The following is an 18,789-nucleotide window of genomic DNA, read 5'->3' as shown; positions in this document are numbered from 1 at the left end:
TCTGCCATGAATTACTAACCTTGTTTTGCAATTGAATGTTATCGACAACAGATAAGTGATTGTGACAGATTGAAGGTTTTTCAACTGGTGTATGCTATCGAAACAGTTTCCAATCCACGCTTGACCTAACCTGACCTATTAATTTTGTTTCTAATCATTACACACTTCGTTGAACATCTGCATTTACAGTTGGTTTACAGTTTGAGGGAAAAAATTCATATCGTTTCTCAGTAATGGCCTTCTACTCTTTAGGTCATTTCGTTCCACTTGTTTAACACCCATTGGTTCAGAAACATAACGTTAGGGTTGATTTACGAATTGTAAACGGAAGCTAAACTTCCCATTCCAACTTAAGTTCTGTGTTCATTGTAATCCAATTGAAATTTAGTGAGTTAAAAAAGATCAAACGTTTGAGTTGAGATGAAAGTGGGATTTGACCGGTTGATGATGCTTCAACAAATTTAAGATTCAAATATATTTTTAAAAAATCTTAATACGGGGCCGTTTTAACCAAGCAAAAAAATATTATATTTAAAAGAGAAAATATTGTAATATAATAAATAGTATAACAATTTTTATTTTAAATAATTATCTTTTTATTGCCACTTTAATTATACTAGTCATCACTAAAAATATGTCGAGTGCTAAAAAGAAAAGAGTTATATTAACTTAATTCCGACTACAGGAGAACATAGGCATGAAAACAGATATTACAGAAAGTGAATGAAACGTGTTTTCACACATAGTAGTAGTGTGCATTACTTACGCATATTGAGTATCCAGCAATTAGTACGTGTGTATATTAAATACTTAAATTACAAGCTTCTGAAGGCTTCCAATGGACGGAATAGTTTTCAAACATTCGAGATCATAATCGTAATACATAAAAATTTTGTACCCTTAATTCATGAGACTTTCGTCCGTGGAACGGCAGAACGGACAGTGACCCTTTTGCAAAAACTGTAGCTCAAAGTCTTCCGAATGAAATACCTGATTACATTCCGAACAGACGGTGATTTGCAGCTCGGGCAGTAAATTTCGATAGTATCGTGTCGCTAATGGTGCAGGACCGCGTACAATGATCACTTCTCTTGGGTCGATCGCACGCAGCGCATCACGATCGAGTGTTGATGGATACGTATCAATAATATCCTGCAAAACGAAGGAAAAATTGCACAGAAAATTACAACACATCGGGCCGTCTTACTTCATTTCCACCTTACTTACCTCCTGAATAAATTGATCTTGTTGATCGTAGGCTGAACTTTTCGGCGGAGCCAACAGTAAACGTTCCGCATCGAGTTCGCTAATGCCTGCTTCCGGTGCAAACTCTGCGAGCGGTAAAATTTCAAACGAAACGTACGAAAAGACGTATTCCTGGTGACAGTTGGGACACCGATTGCCGTGCAAATGGGGACTGTAGTTCGAACACTTGTAGCACATCGGTAATAGTTCTTCCGGATCGTTAAAGCCACCGGGACAAGCACGACTGCTTATGTAGCTTATGTCCACCTGCTCCTGTATACCGGCAGGAATCTTCAACGATTGTAGCTTATTGTTGATCTGCAGATGCAGCTTGTTTGCGCCAAGAACCTTCGCTTGCTTCGAAAGCGTATAGTAAACAGCGCTGAAACAATTCAAGCAAAAGTGCAATTTAATTAACCACGCATATATAACTAATTCGATTCTAAATGACATACAATAAACTGATACCCTTCGGGGGTATTGCTCCGTTGATCTGATTCACCACAAAGCGACTCGTATTAAACAACGTTAGTGGCGGGCTACTCGTGAATGGTTCCTTCAGGTAAGAGTTGATCGTATTGTAAGCATAGTAGATCGACGACAGCTTCAGCAACGATCGATAGTCTACCACCGCAGCATCGTTCGCATCTAGCATCTGTTTTGCGTCATCGAGCAACTTAAGCGCCTGCTTTGCTCTTAACCACGTGTAGTAACCCGCATCCAGATAGCGTTCCTCGGAAACGGCACATTCTACCAGGTTCCGTAGCAATTTCGTTGCTTCGTGTGGTTTTCCCGCTAGGATGTAAGCTTCATGCGCCGATATGAATTGGTCCGATTCGGCAAGCCATTGGGCATGCTGGAAATGGATCGAAGGTAAAACTTTTGGCAGATGTTCGGCCAAACGGAACGCTTCCGGCCAATCTCTCGCCTCCACATGCAACTGTACGACTTGTTCTTCTTCACCGAGTTTACGATAAATTTCCGCCGCAAGCGGAAGTGCTTTCAAGCGCCGTAAATGGCTCGCGATCAGCTCAAGCGGTGCTTTTTCCGATGCTGCCAATCGTCGACCGATATCCAGCAGAACATCGGCCCAACCCTGCTCGGCTACGATTTCGATCGCACGTTCCGGTTCTCCGGCGGATAGTAAAAGCTCTGCCGCGGCACGTGGTTCATGTACGGAGCAGGCCCACTCAGCTCGTCGACGAATCAGCTCCTTGCGATCGGCGGCACTTCCTTCCTTAAGGAACTCTTGTGCAAGATCGAACATCCGTAAATCGCTGTACATCGCAAGGGCTTTACTGTTGTTGCCGGATTTCTGATACAATCGGGCCGCATCTTTGTATTTTCCGGCGAAAGCATACGTTTCCGCTAGTAGAACTTCTTTGGAAGTTTCGCCACGTTTCTGACGTTCCTTCAAATCACCGATCAGCTCGAGCCAGGGCAAGTTTCGCACCTTCACATAAGCGTCACGCGCCACCTGATAGTTTAACGAATCCAGCGCGGCTTGCGCAAGTCCTTCCCAGTCGGACAGCGGCACTCCCAAGCACGCCACCTGATAAGCATCCCTGCAAACCGTTTACCATTAGTATAAAGATCGATTTTAAGTAATCCAAAATCAGTACTTACTCAAATAAACCCGCCTCGACAAACTGCCACATAGTAGCGCCGAGTGCCAGCGGCACATTGCTCATAACGTTTCCACGCAGACAAAAGGCAGTCGCTCCACACAAACCCACCACAACGCCAAGCATCGTTTGTGGGCTTCGCGGAGGCAGTGATCCGACGCGTACACTTAATCCACCGGTTGTGTGTGAGTAGCACAGCATCGACTCGAGGTGTGTGTTCCAGGCGACCGAATTCACGCTCGAGTCCTGATACAGCATCGTGTCGGCGATAAGATCACGTACCACCAACCTTCCGAGGTCATCCACCACGGCAAGCTTAGTGCGCGAAGCATTCAAATCCAGACAACGCACCGATGACAGCACTGTTGTGACTAGGATTGGCAGTGAATTGTCGAGAAAGATCCTCCAAACCTGACCACTTTTTAATCCCAACAGAAGCCCCTCCCGGCCTGCTGGACCACCAGTAACCTTGATGTACCGTATAAAGCTATCCATCATCCATTCACGCTGCATCACACCGTTGAAATCGAGGCTTTGCAGTTTCTTCTCCTGGCACAGCACCAGATGTTGAGCACAAACCACCAGCAAACTGCAGTCAAACTTTTTCGCAATCTTTTCCTTCACCTTGTAGTGCATCGGTTGATTTTCGGCCGAGCTTAACTCGTACAGTACAACCCGTTCCGGTAGCTGCACGGCTAGCCGGTTTCGGTAGATCGCGATCTTGTGCACCAGATCACGGCACTTGATGCGAACCTTCTGTCCCGATACGAGATGCTGAATGATCACATCGCACATGTTCTCTCGGAAAGCGTATCGTTCGCGGTACAGTGCGTGAACCGTGTTGAACGCTAGTGTGTAGCACCCCAATGTTCCGTCCTGACAGCCGACAACCTAAAAGAAAAGGTAAAAGTTAAACTACTGCCCAATGCAAACTTTAGTACCACTCTCTATACTTACCACGCAGTTTCCCGCGGGATGTACCGCTGCGCTCCAAATCCAGGAATCGTGTTGCTCCCCGAGCAGCCCCAAACGTATGCCATCGCGCGTGAACAGTTGCAGTGCCTTATTACAACCAGCAACGATCAGAAACTCTCCGTTCGGGAAGAACGTTAAACACAACGGATCAAAGCCAAAGTTTCGCTCCTTCCCAATCATCTGACCACCGAGCGAGTAGAACGACAACGTCTGGGCCCAATCGATCACACAAAGGATGTCCGACGATCCAGACGTTGCCGGTGGGTTCCAGGCCAGTCCGAAGACCGGACTGTTCGTACCGCCCGGACGATCGATCTTAATCTTCTCCTCGCCAGCCTTGTTGCGTATCGAGATCGTTCCATTTGCCAGCCCGAGCGCAATGTACTGTCCATCGTTCGTCCACGCGCACGCGTTAATGCGCGCGACCGATTTGTACTTTTGGACCGCTTTCTGCTCGGATGACCAGAATGAAAAGTCCGACACCGCACACGAGGCCAGTTGATGCGAGATTGGGTTGAACGCTAAACATTGAATCGAATCATTGTGCCTGTGAAGAGTGAAAATTTACACTAGAAATGTGTTGTACCGTTGTTTGCTTGATTACGTACGAATATTTTAACAATCCTTCCAGCTTCTGTGTCCATATGATCACCGTTTTGTCCGCACTTCCCGACGCAAACTTTTTGCCATCCTTTGCGTACGCCACACAGTAAACCGTGTCCTTGTGTCCCTTGAGCGAATTGATCAGATTGCCATCGATCGGATCGTACACCAGCACTTTATCTCCTGCACCGACCACCAGTTGAAGGCCTTCCGGGTGATAGCATATCGAATGGATACTAAAAGGCAAACGAATACGTACAATACATCTTTTGTAATCCATTGATCGAGATAATACTCACCTAGCGACGTCGCTCTTCTCGCTGGAATCGTGGATTTTCTCAACCCATTTAGGAATGGCGCGCATCGTTTTCACAATGCCAGAAACGATTATTCAATAGGCACGGCGCAATTGAGGAAGGATTTGCACACTTTACTGATAAACTATCAGAGAAATTGGGATTACTGGAACAGTGGCGTAAACAAAGATCTGCAGCAGCAGAATGACGTTTATTTGTTGTGAGTAGAGTTTGTTTGGCAAAGTATCGTGAAGCATCTCTCCTAGCAACGGCTTCTATTTCAAAATTTGTTTTCTTTTTTTTGATTTCTGTTTATATTTTGTGATTTGCAGGATTTTAAAGAACATGTTAATAACTTGAAACTAATCTTAATTATTACTAATTTTGCTTACTATTTTGCGTAAGGGAAAATATGGATTTACAATTCATTCATATGCCATGCTTCGTTCCCAGGCTCTATTTCCTCGTTCTCACACCTGTGGCGTTGAGCGTGAGAATAACAGTTCTCACCGTGAGAGCGTTATAGAGAGATTTGTACCCAGGCAACGGTAAGAGTGAATGCGAACTCATCATTTCTCTTTCTGATTATTTTGTTTTTTTTTTCTCACATTGCGCCGGTGAACCGATGGCCATACTCCTAATAATAGACAGAGGAAGATATCCAGAAATTTTTCAACTTAATTGGTAATGGGTATCAGTTTAGCATCAGTTCGTTCGTTTCAACTATCCTTCTTACCGCAAGAGCAACTGCAACTTGGTATCAACCTGCACATTGTCGAGTTGATTCTTATTTCTAATCAGTGGTAGATAATTTTCAAAAACATTCAGTTTCTACGATTAATTCAATTTAAGCACTACAAACTGATATAATCAGCCTTACCGAATAAAACACGAAACATATAAGATGAAAACACCTTTATTCGATCTCTTCGTAAACATGTATAAAACTATCAACTATTTGATATTTTGTACTTTGATGGTAAAGTCTTTTAAAAAATTAAACGAAATACGAACGAATAGAATGAATAGTTCATTAAAGATCAAAGATCTATTTGAGATCACTTGGAATTTGAGTTCATCTTAATTGATATTGTTTTTGATGAACATTATAGTTCTAAGTTCGTGTAAATCACATATTTGTTAATCCCTATAACAAACGATTAATTGTCGTTTTTTTCTTTGTTGTTGATGAACATTATAGTTCTAAGTTCATGTAAATCACATTTTTGTTAATTCCTGTAACAAACAATTAATCGTCGTTTGTAAAAGCTAACTATTTAGCTCCTGAGTTGCTCGCAGTGTGTTCGCAATTTAGCGAATTTAGTGAACTGGCGACTTGCCTTAAGGTAGTCATTTAACATGATTACCCTCTTTTCATGCATTTGCACGACTTGCGCAGATTAGAAGCTGAAATACTGCGCGCATCCTTCGACATTATCTGATGTAAAATCCGTATTGGTCGCAATATTCATACGCTGTCGTTTTGTGTTAGCTAGAATAAAACATTCAATCAATGCTCTATTTTTTTTAAATAATCTTTTCAACTCACCTTCTCGCAATGGCTGTTGAGGTGTGCTGGAACAAACATTACGTATACCGGCTATGGCTTCAGGCTTAATATTCTCTTTAAAAGATGAGTTTGTTTCCTTTATTTTATCCTTAATATGTTCCTTCTTTATCTGAACATCGTTTGATTCTGAGAAGATATACGACAAAAGTTAGTTGAAATAATTAGTTAATTATCTATTGTAGAACCTTATTTTATTATTTCTTTGAATGTATAAATGTAGTTGGACTCTTGTTATCTTACCTTGTTTACCTAATTTTGTCTTCTTTTCATTCTCCTTCTCTGGGTCTAATTTAATGCATTTAGCCGCCCGACAGTCAACGTTGCCATTGTTGCCAACACGTTTTAAATCTGCCATTTTGCTGATATATTTATGGGATTATTCTGCAAAAAATTAATTTACAGAATACACAATGTACTACCTATTTCAGATAAGATAAAAAGAACACCTTGTCCATATTATATAAAATCATCAATTATCGACTTTAAACTAGAGATGAGAATAACAACTCTTTTTAGTGAGTCAACTCAGAGTGAATGAGTCGTTATTAGGAGTCAGCTCGTTTAACGACTCATTTCGGAGTCACAAAAATCCCCACATAAACGTATATCTCATTTATAAGGCTTAGGAGGACTAGGAGGGGAAGGACCTTAGGAGATTTTCAAATTTTTAGATTTTTTTAAATTTTTTTTTTATAATTTTTTATTCTTTTCTTTATTTAAAGCATTTTTTGAGTGAAAAGAAACTTATTTCAACCAATTGGCATTAAAGTAAATCAACTTATAAAATTTTGCAAAATTACTCAAAAAAAGGTAAGACTTAGGGAAATTCCAAATTTATACTATTTTTTCTATACAGAGCGAGCGAACTATTCATTTTGCTAGTTTGGGTATTGTACACATGTATTCTGTTCCAACTCATGTGTTTCAAACGTTTCGTTTTAACTCACTCGCACATTTTCGTTTCAACTCACGTATTTACTCTTTTTGCGACTCGACTCACCACGGCTTACATGCTTACACTCATGAATGAGTAATTGAAAAAAGAGTCACTAAAACTCCTCGTGGTGAGTGAACAAAACTCGTTCAATACGACGTTTCAACTCACTATCTCACTCTTACTCACTTTGCACATCTCTACTTAAAACTCGAATACATTTTTTTCTTTTCTACGCCAGCGGAAGTTTATGTTTGGGCATGAGTATGCCATATAATTAAATTATTTTTATTTTCTTTTTCCATGAAAAAGTTGGTTTAAGAACTAATTGTCCCTAATATATGTAAAGCGAAAAACACATAATGAGTAAAATAAAAAGAAATGATTCGCATTGATCCAATTGCCTTGTTAACAGGATATCCCGGACAGTTTGGGTCTGTTCATGGAAAAATGTAGCCTGGGAATTGTATCTTCCCCGCACAAAGCAAAAAAGCGTAAGAAAAGGATATGAGTGTATGTGTGCAATACGCTTGCCGCACACACATCTGTCCTCTCTCACTCACGCCTGCTGCTCTGAACTTCTTTCTCACGCGTGCACACACTTTTTCTTCGCTGGCTGTAGCAGTCAACGTGACCATGCGTTTCAATTCCATACATTTTGTTTCAACTGCCTGCTTCTAAATCTTCATCCCATTCATTCTAATGATTATTGAAGTGCAAATAGATCGCTTGGTTACCTGGTAAGTTTTAGAGCTCGCGAAAACTGCACTGGCGCCTAAAATAGCCGGTATCTTCTTACTACTGTGAAGCACGCCGTCAACGCCGGTTTTAACTACACAGGTAACGGTCGCGACGCTTTGAACTCGTGTGCGTGAATGAATAGGTGCATGTGTGTGTGTTTGGTGCTACGAAACGAAACGTTTATACGCGCTACGGTTGGCAATACTGCCAGCAGTAGCAGCAGCAGCAGCAGCAAGCGCATAAAAAAACTCGCTCACACTTTGACTGATCTCGCTTCGCCCGTGTGTGTTCGCCCTGCCAGCAGACCCGTTAAAACAAGTCGTCTCGAGACCAGGCGGCCGCCATGTTGGAGTTTGGATGTTCTCTCGAAAATCGATTTTGAAGTGTCTTCTTTCATTCGCCGCGTCACAGATTGTGAAGTTTTGCAAGTTTTGACAATTCAAGTCGCGCGTCGTCGTCCTCAGCGCGGTTGGGGACACGCCGTTTGACGTCCGCCGCTAGGGCTCGCTGCAGGTTGCAATAATTTTGGAGCCGTTCGCGAAGAGCTGCAGATTTTCTGGCGGATCGCATCAACGTCTCACACAACACGGTTGGGGGTCGCGGTGCGGCATCTTGCAACCGACACGGAGCGAAATATCCAACGGGCGCCGTTCAGTAAAGCACAAGACGGGTTAGTTAAACTTTCGCGTAATATGCGGCACGAAATGGCGCCGTCGATGCGTTGTTAGTTGTTTCGCCTGGTGAGAGGGTGCGATGCAGTATATTGTTGCCACATTAATTTGCCGTGTACGTTGTGTGGGTTTGCGAAGCAAAGCAAGGCGCGCAGTGCAAGGGTTGGCAGCAGGCAGTGTGTGTCATCATCAATTATACGCCGTGATCCGTTTCTCGAGCGTGCAAGCCCACTTTTCCGGAGTGTGGTACACTGACCTGCGGAACAAAATACGCAGTCTACAAAAAATATATTTATTTCGTCATCCTCCACCCAAGCTGTCGCAGAGTGAATAACCGGATGTAAATGTGTGCAAGAGAGAGAATAAAGTTTGGTGTCCTATGGTTCGATATCTTAGCAAAGAAGCAACACCACAGAAAAGTGCTGCTGAGCATTTAACTTCGGTACCGTCAAAGCTGAAGCAAAAAATATCATCTGCACCACGAATGAATGGCTTGTGTTGAAAAGTGTGACGTTTTGACGTTTTCTATCTTTTTTTCTGTTCTTTTTCACGGGGCTTTTATTGTTTGTGAAAAGGGCGCGCGATAACAGTACGCCCACTTGGAACGACCAATTTCGTGCTCGGTTTCTCCCTGTTCATCGGTCATCAGTGCTGTGGAATGGAGAAACCCGTACACCATTTGTACTTGGCCGCAAATTAAGAAAATAAGTGCCCATTCTTAACAGTTGCGGCCTCCTTAGTGTGAAAGAGAGCGACGCATACGCGCGGCACAAACGAATAATGATCCGATGCCGATGTGTGCGATGAAGAGAAGAAAAAAGAGTGTTCAGCGAGAATTCCGCGGGCGAAATAGGCGAACCGCCGCGTGGGTTTGATGGTGTGCAAGCGTATGTATGCGACTGTGTGCGTGAACACAAGAACGCCGCATACCGATCGGTGGCAGTGTGCGTGGATGTGTGCGTGCGTGTTCGACACGGGCGCGGAGCCGCAAATGAAATTGCGTATTTGTGTGCGAGTGTGTGCGTGATATACCGCCGAGCCTCTTGTGCTTCTGATGCTGCTATAGTTTCCTGTTGAGAGCGTATCTTAGCACACATAGCAAGTTTGGAAGCGAATGGGAATATTGAAGCGATTGAATATTGCCGTTTTTGCTGTGGTAGTGCGCGAGTAGCGAAGAAAGAAACACGCGAAGATGCGACACGGGCTGTTGTTTTGTAAGGACGCGCGCGCTTCCTAATTGTTGTCTGTGGATTTTTATTTCGTTAGGAAACAGAAGCTACTCAGTGTTCAGTGTGAATGTTTTCCGCTGGTTCATGTCGTTTCACTACTTGGTGAATGAGAATAGTGTTTGTCAAGATCTTTCTTTCTTGCGTATACTATCAAAGTTTGTGTGTGTGTAAACGCGTAGATGGTAAAAAAATCATATGAAATATTTTATGCAAACGTTCGAGTAACAGTGATCAGCGTGCTTGGGGCCACCTTACTTTGTCCCGTGTGATAAAAAAGATCCAAGAAGCGAAAACTTTCCATCTATCTTTATTTTCTCCGTTGTTTGTTATTGGTTTATGATGCGCTTACATGTGTGTTTGTTTCCACAGATTGTGCGTTCTCGTCTTGTCGCAGTTGGGTCGAATGTACCGTCAGCGATCTAGTTGGCTGAGTAGTTTCACGCTAAAGATAAAGCAACAGTTTTGCCGAGTCTTTCTTCGCGTAGATTGCACACCAGCTAACGGCTGTCGCAACTTTCATCGTGCACATCGATGCCGCTAGCAGCTACCGTACGCATTCCATCATACGGTTACGGATTGCAAACTTCTTCAAGAAGGCGACGGAGGCGACGAGAAGTGACCCGGCAACAATATTTGCAACATCTGTGCTAAGGAAGTTTAACCACCATCGACAAACGGAACGAACGCACGAAAGGTGCAGGTTCATTAAACGCAAGCGTCAACAATAACAATATCATCAACGCGGTTTGGTCAGACGACGAGTGCGTTAGGAACACCGGAAGCTATCGGGCAGAACAAAAAGGGAAGCAGCGTAAAAGACACGGCTAAAATCCAGTTACTTTCACGCTTAAACGCGCGCGCTGTACCGATAATACGCGGGGAACGAGTAACGATAGTAAAGCGGAGGAAAGAAACGCAGCAAAGATGCAGAAGAAAATAATACAACAACCGATGCCGCAAGTGCGGAAGGTAACATATCTTTTTTTTATATATTTTTTTTCTTTGTAGTTACACATATCCATGCACATCACATGGTACATGGCTTGCATCTATGCATTCTCCTAAGAACTTTGCTTGCTTTGATGCGCATCAAAGTATGTATATGCGAATGTTGTTTTTATGTTTCTTGTATCTATTTGATACGATATGATGGTACGGAGTGGAGTGGTGAACATCGCAGAATCAAAATGAGCCACATCCATGCCAGGTGGAGGGAAAAGTTCTATTTTGTTTTACTTATCTAATGTGTAGGGATTTTCTTTCCCGCTTGATCAAAGTGTGGAGAACGGAAATAGTTGAATTAATGGATGATACGGCAGTCGATCGACCATTTACATGCATATGACATGCCTTTCTCAACATAATGGTGCTAATATTATTTATCTATGCTATGCTTCCTGGTGCAGTCCTTTACTTAATTTGTCACATATGCAACTATAATTTTAATAACCATATCATATCAAGCATATCATAATAGAATCCATGATCAAACCTCTTATCAATAAAGTCCACTAATAAATGATCTTTAAAGATCATGTTACATTATACTTTTGCACAATAAAAGAAAAATAAGAATAAAAAAAAGCTTTTGGATCAGTCATACAGGTGAGAGAATAGGGACGATTAGGCTGCATATTACAAGAAGTTTGCCCATCGCAATTGTAGCACAAACTATGTGTCTAATGAGCGGCAAAAATTCACAAAAATACCTGCCAGCAATAGACCAGGGAACTTGATTGTTGGATCACCCAAATGTTAACTATTACAAGTCAAGACAGAAGTAGTTGAAACTTAATGGCAAACAGATCGGTTTTCATCGTAAAAACCCCTGCAATAGTGTTTAGTATTAAGTAGTTAATTCATTTTAATTATCCTCCGACTAGTATAGGAACACAAGTATCTTCTATGTAGACGATGATACAATTGTAGTAGTGAAAAGCAAAAAAGCGACGATCACACATAAGAAAATCAGACCATCAAACCGGTTTCATTCCGAGATCGCTTTTGAATAGATCGGTTAGTAACCGGCAAAATGGCTTATTCGAATTTATGTACCTGCGGTATAAGTAAAATCGATATAGCATAATTTTATAAACTCCATTTTAACCGGGGATATTATTATTAACTTAACCCAAAATGCTGCTATTCAGTGAAATTAATGTTGTGGTTTTATTTGTAGGTTTTCACAACATCCACGGCTCACCATCAAACACACCAAATGCAACAGCAGTCCAACATGCAGCTGAATACGGTGAAAAAGATCAACAGTTTGCTGCAGAGCGGTTCGGTCAGTATGACTCCATCTGGTCAGCAGCAGCGAGTTTTGCAGAAGAAGCCCATGTCCACCACAACGGGCGTGCTGATCTCGAGTAGTAGTAATAATAGCAGTTTCGTTGCACGGCAGCAAAAATGTTACATCTGCGGCGATAGTGCGGGTATCAATGCGACCGTATTATCCGAAGCGTCAACCACAACAACGCAAACCGAGTATGTGGTGAAGCTGGCAAAGGTGATCGGTCCGGACTATTCGGTCGTATTGACGGTGGATGACGTCATTTGTCGCCGTTGCATTGTGTTGCTGAATCAGGTGGATAAATTGGAATCGGAACTGGACACACTGCGCGGTACGTTGCTTGGTTTTATCCACAAAAAGAATAACATCCCAGATGATGGTGATTTGACATCGGGTGTTGTTGGTTCACCACCGGCTAAGATGCCAAGGCTAACGCCCATCAGCTCGGCCGGTACTGGCGGAACGGTGGCAACATCGGCCGGTAACATAACGTACAGCGTAAAAACGATCGCGGGCCAGCAACAAGTGGTGGACACTAACATGTCCGGTGCCAGCTCCGATCTAAATGCCAGTAACACCTCGGATGTTGAAGCGCAGCTTACGAGTATGTTCGAAAAGAATTCACCGGGAACGTCGGGCCAACTGACAAAGCAACATATTGTGGTCACGACAAACAACGGTGGCGTGGGGGAAAACGCACAGGGAGCCGGCGGTGGTGGCCTGGCCGCAAACCGGAAGGGCACCAAACTGTACAAGTGCATACCGTGTGGATTCAAGACAGCCGACCTAGCCCAATTCCAACCGCATTACGCAACCTGTCAGCCACGGAATAATGCAGCATCGGCACAAAACGCCAATGCTGTAAATACTTCCACCACCACCACCGTCACCAGCGGGTACCGGTGTAGGCAATGTAAGCTTTTGTTTGCCAATCCCGCCTTGCTGAAGCAACATATGGTGCAGGAAAATCATCATTCACAGCACCAGCCGCTACAGAAAACGATCGTCACCACATCGGGTGGTGTGGCGACACAGGACCATCAACAGGGTGCGACTGCTACAACCACCTCGCTGTACTCCTGCACCGTATGCAATGCCTTCAAGACAGTTGACAAACAGGCGTACGATGACCATTTGCGGAAGCATATCAAGCTAAAGCCGTTCAAGTGTCGCGTCTGTTTGATGCGCTTCGAATCCCGCGAACAGGCGTCGATCCATGCGAAACAGCATCAGCCGGACTACTTCAAGTGTGGCATTTGCAATGTCACTTTCAGCAAGCGCGAGCAGCTGATGAGCCATCTCGAGGTGCACGAATCGGCTAAGAAGAGTACGAAACAACCAGTCCAGCAAGTCCAGGAACATCAACAACAGCAACAGCAGCATCATCATCAACAGCAACAGCAGCAACAGCAGCAGCAGCAGCAGCAACAGCAACAACAGCAACAGACGGCTGATTCCTCCACGCAGAAACTGTTGCAAGAATCGATCGATGAGGCACTTAGGGAAACGATCGCCGATTCAAAGGTTATCGAGTTTCACACCTGCAACTCCTGTTCGCTGACCTTCCTGAGCGAAAAGTTGTACACGCAGCACATTAAAACGCACGCACACGGTACGGCAACCACACCGACAGTCGTGACAACCGGTCTGGCACTACAGCAACAGCAATCGCACCAGGGACAGTCGCAGCAGCAGCTGCTGCTAACAAACAACAGTACCGCGAGCAGGAAAACGATGGCAGGAGCTAACAGTGCAGCAACAGCTACGACCGGCGATAGTGCAAAGATGCTTACTACGACTACCACCACAACCAGCGGTGGAAACGCCGGCTCGAACACAATCTCCGACGGTGATCTCGAAAGCATCTTTGAACGAATGCACTCCGACACGAAAGGAAACGATTCGAGTGCGACGGGAACGACATCGGATAATGGTGGCAGTGGCAGCATGGTTATAACGAATCAGGACGGTACGACGGGCAATATTACGTTCAACATTACACTACCGCAGCAAGAAGATGGAACTTTCGTGCAGCAGCAACAGGTAGGGGGAATACGTGTTCGTAGTGACACAAGCTAATGTTCATTCGATTTAAGGCACAGTTTAATAACTCATTGCAATTACCTTCCCTTCGCAGGAACACCAACAGTCGGTCGGTATCGATATGCCTACGCTCGATCAGGGCGATGATCAGCAGCAGCAACCTCAGCAGAAAGAGCAACTGCAAACCATGCCCGTCAGTATGCCGAGTCTGGACGATGATGGCGAACAGTCGCAGAATAGTCAAAACTCCAACACGGAAAACGTACCGATGGAGCTGGAGGACATGCAGGGCGGCGAAGGCCAACAGATCAATCTGATCCTGAACGATGGTCAGGTGCTGCAGCTTGACAATCACATCCTGACTACGGACGCGGAAGGTAACCAGATACTGGTGCAAGGCACCGACACGGAACAGATCCAGCAGCTGCTGCAGAGCGTCGGCGTTGTAATGCAGGGCGGTGAAGGGCTCGGTGAGGGCGAAACGTTGCAAATGATAAGCGGCGATGGGAACAATCAGATGATCCTCGTGCAGGGTGCGGACGGGCAGGAGCAGTTAATCGACGCGTCGTTACTCAACGCGGAAGGTAACATCGTCATACAGCAGTCCCAGGAAGGTGAACTGAACGCGGAAGGTACACACATTACGACCGAGGATGGTTTGCAAATACCGGTATCGGTTGCGTTCACCACATCCGGTGAGGCCGGTCACGAGGGTCAGTTGACGGTATCGGTTGCGGATGGTAGCGAGCAGCAATTGCAGCTGCACCTACAGCAAGCCGGTACGGGTGAGGGCGATGAGCAGCATCCGGATGAGACGGATGAGCATCATCATCAGCAGCAGGGAGCTATTTTGACGGAGAGCGGACAGATTATCATACAATCGAAGGAACATGACGAAGACGATGCAGCAAAGGCTGGAGAGGAAAATGGATCGGCAAACGATTCCATGACGAGCGAAGGTGGAGCTGCAGCAGACGGTGGTGGTCAAACGAATGGCGGCGCCGAAACGACGGCTATGACAATGGCCGGTAGTTCGAATGGTACCGTTACTACCACGACAACGACTACGTCCGGATCGGCTACGAACGCGGTATCGTCGTCCGGTGCCGGTGAGGACCAGATGTTTAATTTTGACGAGCTGATCCAACCGCAGATCGTTGTAAAGCAGCAGGTTAAATAGGTAAGCAGTCTTTGGAATGGGAAAGGGGGTGATTTTAATGTTTTTGGCGTGATTTTCACTGTTGCTTCGGTTTCTGTAGGTTTTCATATGAGCATCCATCAGTGCACACAAACCACAATCCTCTCTAGAGAGGAGAGTGCGATAAGGACATTTTTTAAAAAAGGAGATATCGGCAACGGGTGCAGTAAACTTGCGCCTCGTACTACCCCAACCCAGCAGCCCAACATCTAAGTGCGAAATGCCCCTTACTGACTACAGGATCGGGCGGATATCTGTGAAACAGAGAGAGAGAGAGAGGAGATAGAAAGAGAGAGTGAGAGTATGTGCAACAGATAGAACGAGAGCGAAAACGGGCAAGCCAATATGATGTGTACATGCTTTAATATAGGAGTTTTAGTTTTTAAAAATTCACCGGAAAGATCACATTGTCCTGTGTGGTTATACAATTCATCATCTGTCCGGAGAATATTCATTGTAAATATAGCACACCATTCTATAAATTTCACTACAAAAAGGCCCGATCGAATAGGTTTATATGAAACAATGGAGCAAAAGCCGAAGGTAGGATGTGACAGGGAGTACATGATGTAAGCGTTATGGAATACCATATTGAATATGTATGTGTGTGTGTGTGTGTGTGTGTGTGTGTGAGTGCGATCTCTCTTGATCGTTAACTGCCATGTCAGCCCCTACCCAAATCAACATGCTTTCTTGCTCTGTCTTATTAACAATGAAATCTGCCAAGGCGAGCAAGCATGTTGATTTGAGTAGGGAGTGTTCCAAAAAAGACTAGGCAGTTAACGTGTTAAGGATCGTATCTTCTAATCAGTAATGGGTCACACACACTCAGCAGGCAAAGGATGTTTTGGTTTTTCTCTAATGGAAGGGAAATGGAATCCGCCTCAAACATGTTACACACACACACACACACACACACACGTGTAGTTTGATCTGTCTGTCTACTGAAGGATCTTACCTTCAGCAGCAACAATGGAAAAAGGTGTACTTGTATCAAACAGGAACCAGTTCTCTAAACCCCTCTTGGAGAATTGTGTGTTGTAAATATCCTTTAGCTCAGGTTATTGCAGCACTTTAAAAAATCCTAAAGGCGGGAAACAAACAAGTACTCACCAACACAACTTTACAGAATCTTAACGATTCATATGGACATTAGTTTTATTGATGTACACGATCATTCAGAAAGGTATGAAGAGGATTATAACAGAACATGGTGAGAAGGTAAAAAAAACAACACCTGGCAATGCTTCATATCGTCCCACATTTTCCTCCTTTTTTTTTTAATCAACACCCATCCTTTCCCTCACTTTAGATACTAATCTTACTATTACTATTACACAAAGTTAGTAGTAGTAAACATAACAAAACCCCCCCCTTAGCTTTAAATATAAACTTTGCGCGAGCGCGTGTTTGCTGAATGGATGGATGAATGGAATCGAATTACAAGTTAATTACAACATTTAGCTGTTAACGTAATGGAGTATCGTGAATAAGGCCCGGGATAGGAGTAGAATTGATCTAGGTTAAGGATAAGCTCAAGCTAAAATCAATATGTAATGCATCGTGAACTGGGCAACTGCGCGCGCCTGACCGATTGAATAACACATACTTGAGCCGAAACGATCGATTTGTTATATGAGCCAGTAAACAGAATGGCTTAAAGTTGGTGATGGAAATATCCGACAACACCCATCTACATCTCATCTGCTGTGTGCAAGTGTATAAGGACACGCGTGTTTTCATCACACCACACACTCAGCCACGCACACAAAACACATACAAACGTAAATCTTATAAACGTTTCACAATTTTACACACAAAATGTAAGGTTATTCTTTTGAGATAAACGTTTTAATTACCCTTAATGAAACTTAGTAACTAGATAGTTTTACATCCTAGCGTTAGTTTAGCAATCACCGAATAAAATACAACACGAGTTGCTTAAAGCCAGTTTTAATTGTTTAGCTCCTTGCGAATCGTATCTTTTCCGTTACGGCGCACTTCTTTCTATTCTACATCTGAGCACTTGTGGGTTGCATTAGCTTCCGTACGCGAGCCGAGGTTGGGGTTTTAGGACATGTTGCGCTTTAACCCTCGCCCAGCCTCCCATAGAGTTTTGTGCGTGTGCGGTGGGTGTGTGGGTATGTAAATGTGTGGTTTTGAAGATCTGAATTGTGGAACGGATAATAATAACAAACGCTAGGGAATGTCCTGATGAAATGCGAACAAGTGGTGTACGTATGCAATGTATCATAGAAGTGTAAATAAAAATGTACCGACAAACGTTAGGGATCAGCTGCTCTTTAGTAAAACACACACCGAATTGGCAGGACACAAATACAATACCTAGCGCGATGCTATAATGAAGGACAGAGCAGCAGTAAGCAGCGTTTGATAATAAATTTACGTACACCGAGCTAGAAGTGGCGAATGTTAACAATTTGTGCATCCCCGACGAAAACCAGTCTCCGGCTTGGCTTACGGTGTAACATACATTTGGCTCGATTAATTAGCAGTCATAGAGAAACCAAAACATTTGCTTGAGTATAAGGTTTTTTTTTCGTTTGTTTAAATGACGCCATTCTTATAATAGATAGGTTCTTCTTATGCTTTTGTTTTTTTTTTTCGCACGACCTATTAATAGCATTAAGTTATAATTTTAAGTACAGTTTCAGTGTTAAGATTAAAGTTTTTTTTCTCTTTATTTTCTTATCCCGCTAGTTTATGTTGTTCTTATTACTTATCTTTTAACTGCTTAAGTTGAAAAGTCAAGCCGCATATAGCTTTTAGGGTTGCGATTGCGCTTGCACCTGCCTCCTCCAATCGGGTTGGAGAGAATTTTAGAAAACGACAAATGTTGTGTATGTAGATGGATGGCAAATGGTTTGACGGTGGCAAAATGTAACAAAACAAATACATAAAACAAAATCCGTAAACCGTCATAATAATTGTAAGAATAACAAATTACAAGGGAAAACAAAAGAGGGAGAGAGAGAAAGAGAGAGCGAGTGTGAAAGTACGAAGAGTGCTAAAACAAACAATGGAGTGTGTTCCAATGAGAAATGGAAATGGGAGGCGTAGATTTTATCATTTAATCATCATTTAGAAAGGAATTATTTAAAAGAACCTTATCTATAGGGTGTTAAGGATTTATGCAAAATAAATGTTGCAAAACAAGCAGAAGAGAGAGAGAAATGAGAGAGTGGGGGAGAAGGAGCGGGAATAAGGGCAAAAGAGATAGAGAGAAAGACAGAAGAAAAAAAGGAAACAAAAAAATTAAAAAGAATAATTAGTTGGTGTGGCCTTTTTTTGATTGCTTTTTCCCACTGATGAGATAAATCACAGAGTATTTTTATCAGTTTCATA

The 18,789-nt window shown here is 43.4% G+C and overlaps 2 protein-coding genes across 6 annotated transcripts; one reads left to right on the top strand and one right to left on the bottom strand.

Moving 5' to 3' along the window:
- Window positions 1–503: 503 nt before the first annotated feature.
- On the bottom strand, window positions 504–8,125 carry LOC125771673 (intraflagellar transport protein 122 homolog). Its single transcript, XM_049442548.1, has 10 exons — window positions 7,986–8,125; window positions 6,555–6,695; window positions 6,294–6,440; window positions 4,748–6,236; window positions 4,454–4,684; window positions 3,828–4,392; window positions 2,872–3,761; window positions 1,701–2,810; window positions 1,228–1,627; window positions 504–1,152 (listed from the first exon to the last, which is right to left on the bottom strand). The coding sequence occupies exons 4-10, from the start codon at window positions 4,810–4,812 to the stop codon at window positions 901–903; spliced, it is 3,513 nt and encodes a 1,170-aa protein (XP_049298505.1). The 5' UTR covers window positions 4,813–6,236; window positions 6,294–6,440; window positions 6,555–6,695; window positions 7,986–8,125; the 3' UTR covers window positions 504–900.
- LOC125771676 (serine-rich adhesin for platelets) lies at window positions 7,836–18,712 on the top strand. 5 transcript variants are annotated; one of them, XM_049442567.1, is made up of 5 exons: window positions 7,836–7,988; window positions 10,259–10,858; window positions 12,069–14,225; window positions 14,320–15,405; window positions 15,485–18,712. In XM_049442567.1, the coding sequence occupies exons 2-4, from the start codon at window positions 10,814–10,816 to the stop codon at window positions 15,403–15,405; spliced, it is 3,288 nt and encodes a 1,095-aa protein (XP_049298524.1). In that variant the 5' UTR covers window positions 7,836–7,988; window positions 10,259–10,813; the 3' UTR covers window positions 15,485–18,712. The 5 variants fall into 5 exon arrangements, with proteins under 5 accessions (XP_049298524.1, XP_049298525.1, XP_049298523.1 ...); XM_049442568.1 differs by having other exon boundaries at window positions 7,836–8,088; XM_049442566.1 differs by lacking the exon at window positions 7,836–7,988 and adding an exon at window positions 8,254–8,659.
- The last annotated feature ends 77 nt before the right edge of the window (window positions 18,713–18,789 follow it).

The sequence above is a fragment of the Anopheles funestus genome, chromosome 3RL (genome assembly GCF_943734845.2).
Source record: "Anopheles funestus chromosome 3RL, idAnoFuneDA-416_04, whole genome shotgun sequence".
Taxonomy (NCBI): domain Eukaryota; kingdom Metazoa; phylum Arthropoda; class Insecta; order Diptera; family Culicidae; genus Anopheles; species Anopheles funestus.
This window is presented reverse-complemented; position numbering and strand designations above follow the sequence as displayed.

What these genes read in the sequence shown, in the direction of transcription:
- LOC125771676 (XM_049442567.1), top strand. Translation starts at nt 10,814, where the DNA reads ATGCAGAAGAAAATAATACAACAACCGATGCCGCAAGTGCGGAAG. An exon ending in CGATGCCGCAAGTGCGGAAG is followed by an intron (nt 10,859 to 12,068) that starts GTAACATATCTT and finishes TTTTATTTGTAG; the next exon opens with GTTTTCACAACATCCACGGC. An exon ending in CTTTCGTGCAGCAGCAACAG is followed by an intron (nt 14,226 to 14,319) that starts GTAGGGGGAATA and finishes TTCCCTTCGCAG; the next exon opens with GAACACCAACAGTCGGTCGG.
- LOC125771673 (XM_049442548.1), bottom strand. Translation starts at nt 4,812, where the DNA reads ATGCGCGCCATTCCTAAATGGGTTGAGAAAATCCACGATTCCAGCGAG. An exon ending in GAGAAGAGCGACGTCGCTAG is followed by an intron (nt 4,685 to 4,747) that starts GTGAGTATTATC and finishes TTTGCCTTTTAG; the next exon opens with TATCCATTCGATATGCTATC. An exon ending in AAGATCAATTTATTCAGGAG is followed by an intron (nt 1,153 to 1,227) that starts GTAAGTAAGGTG and finishes TTCGTTTTGCAG; the next exon opens with GATATTATTGATACGTATCC.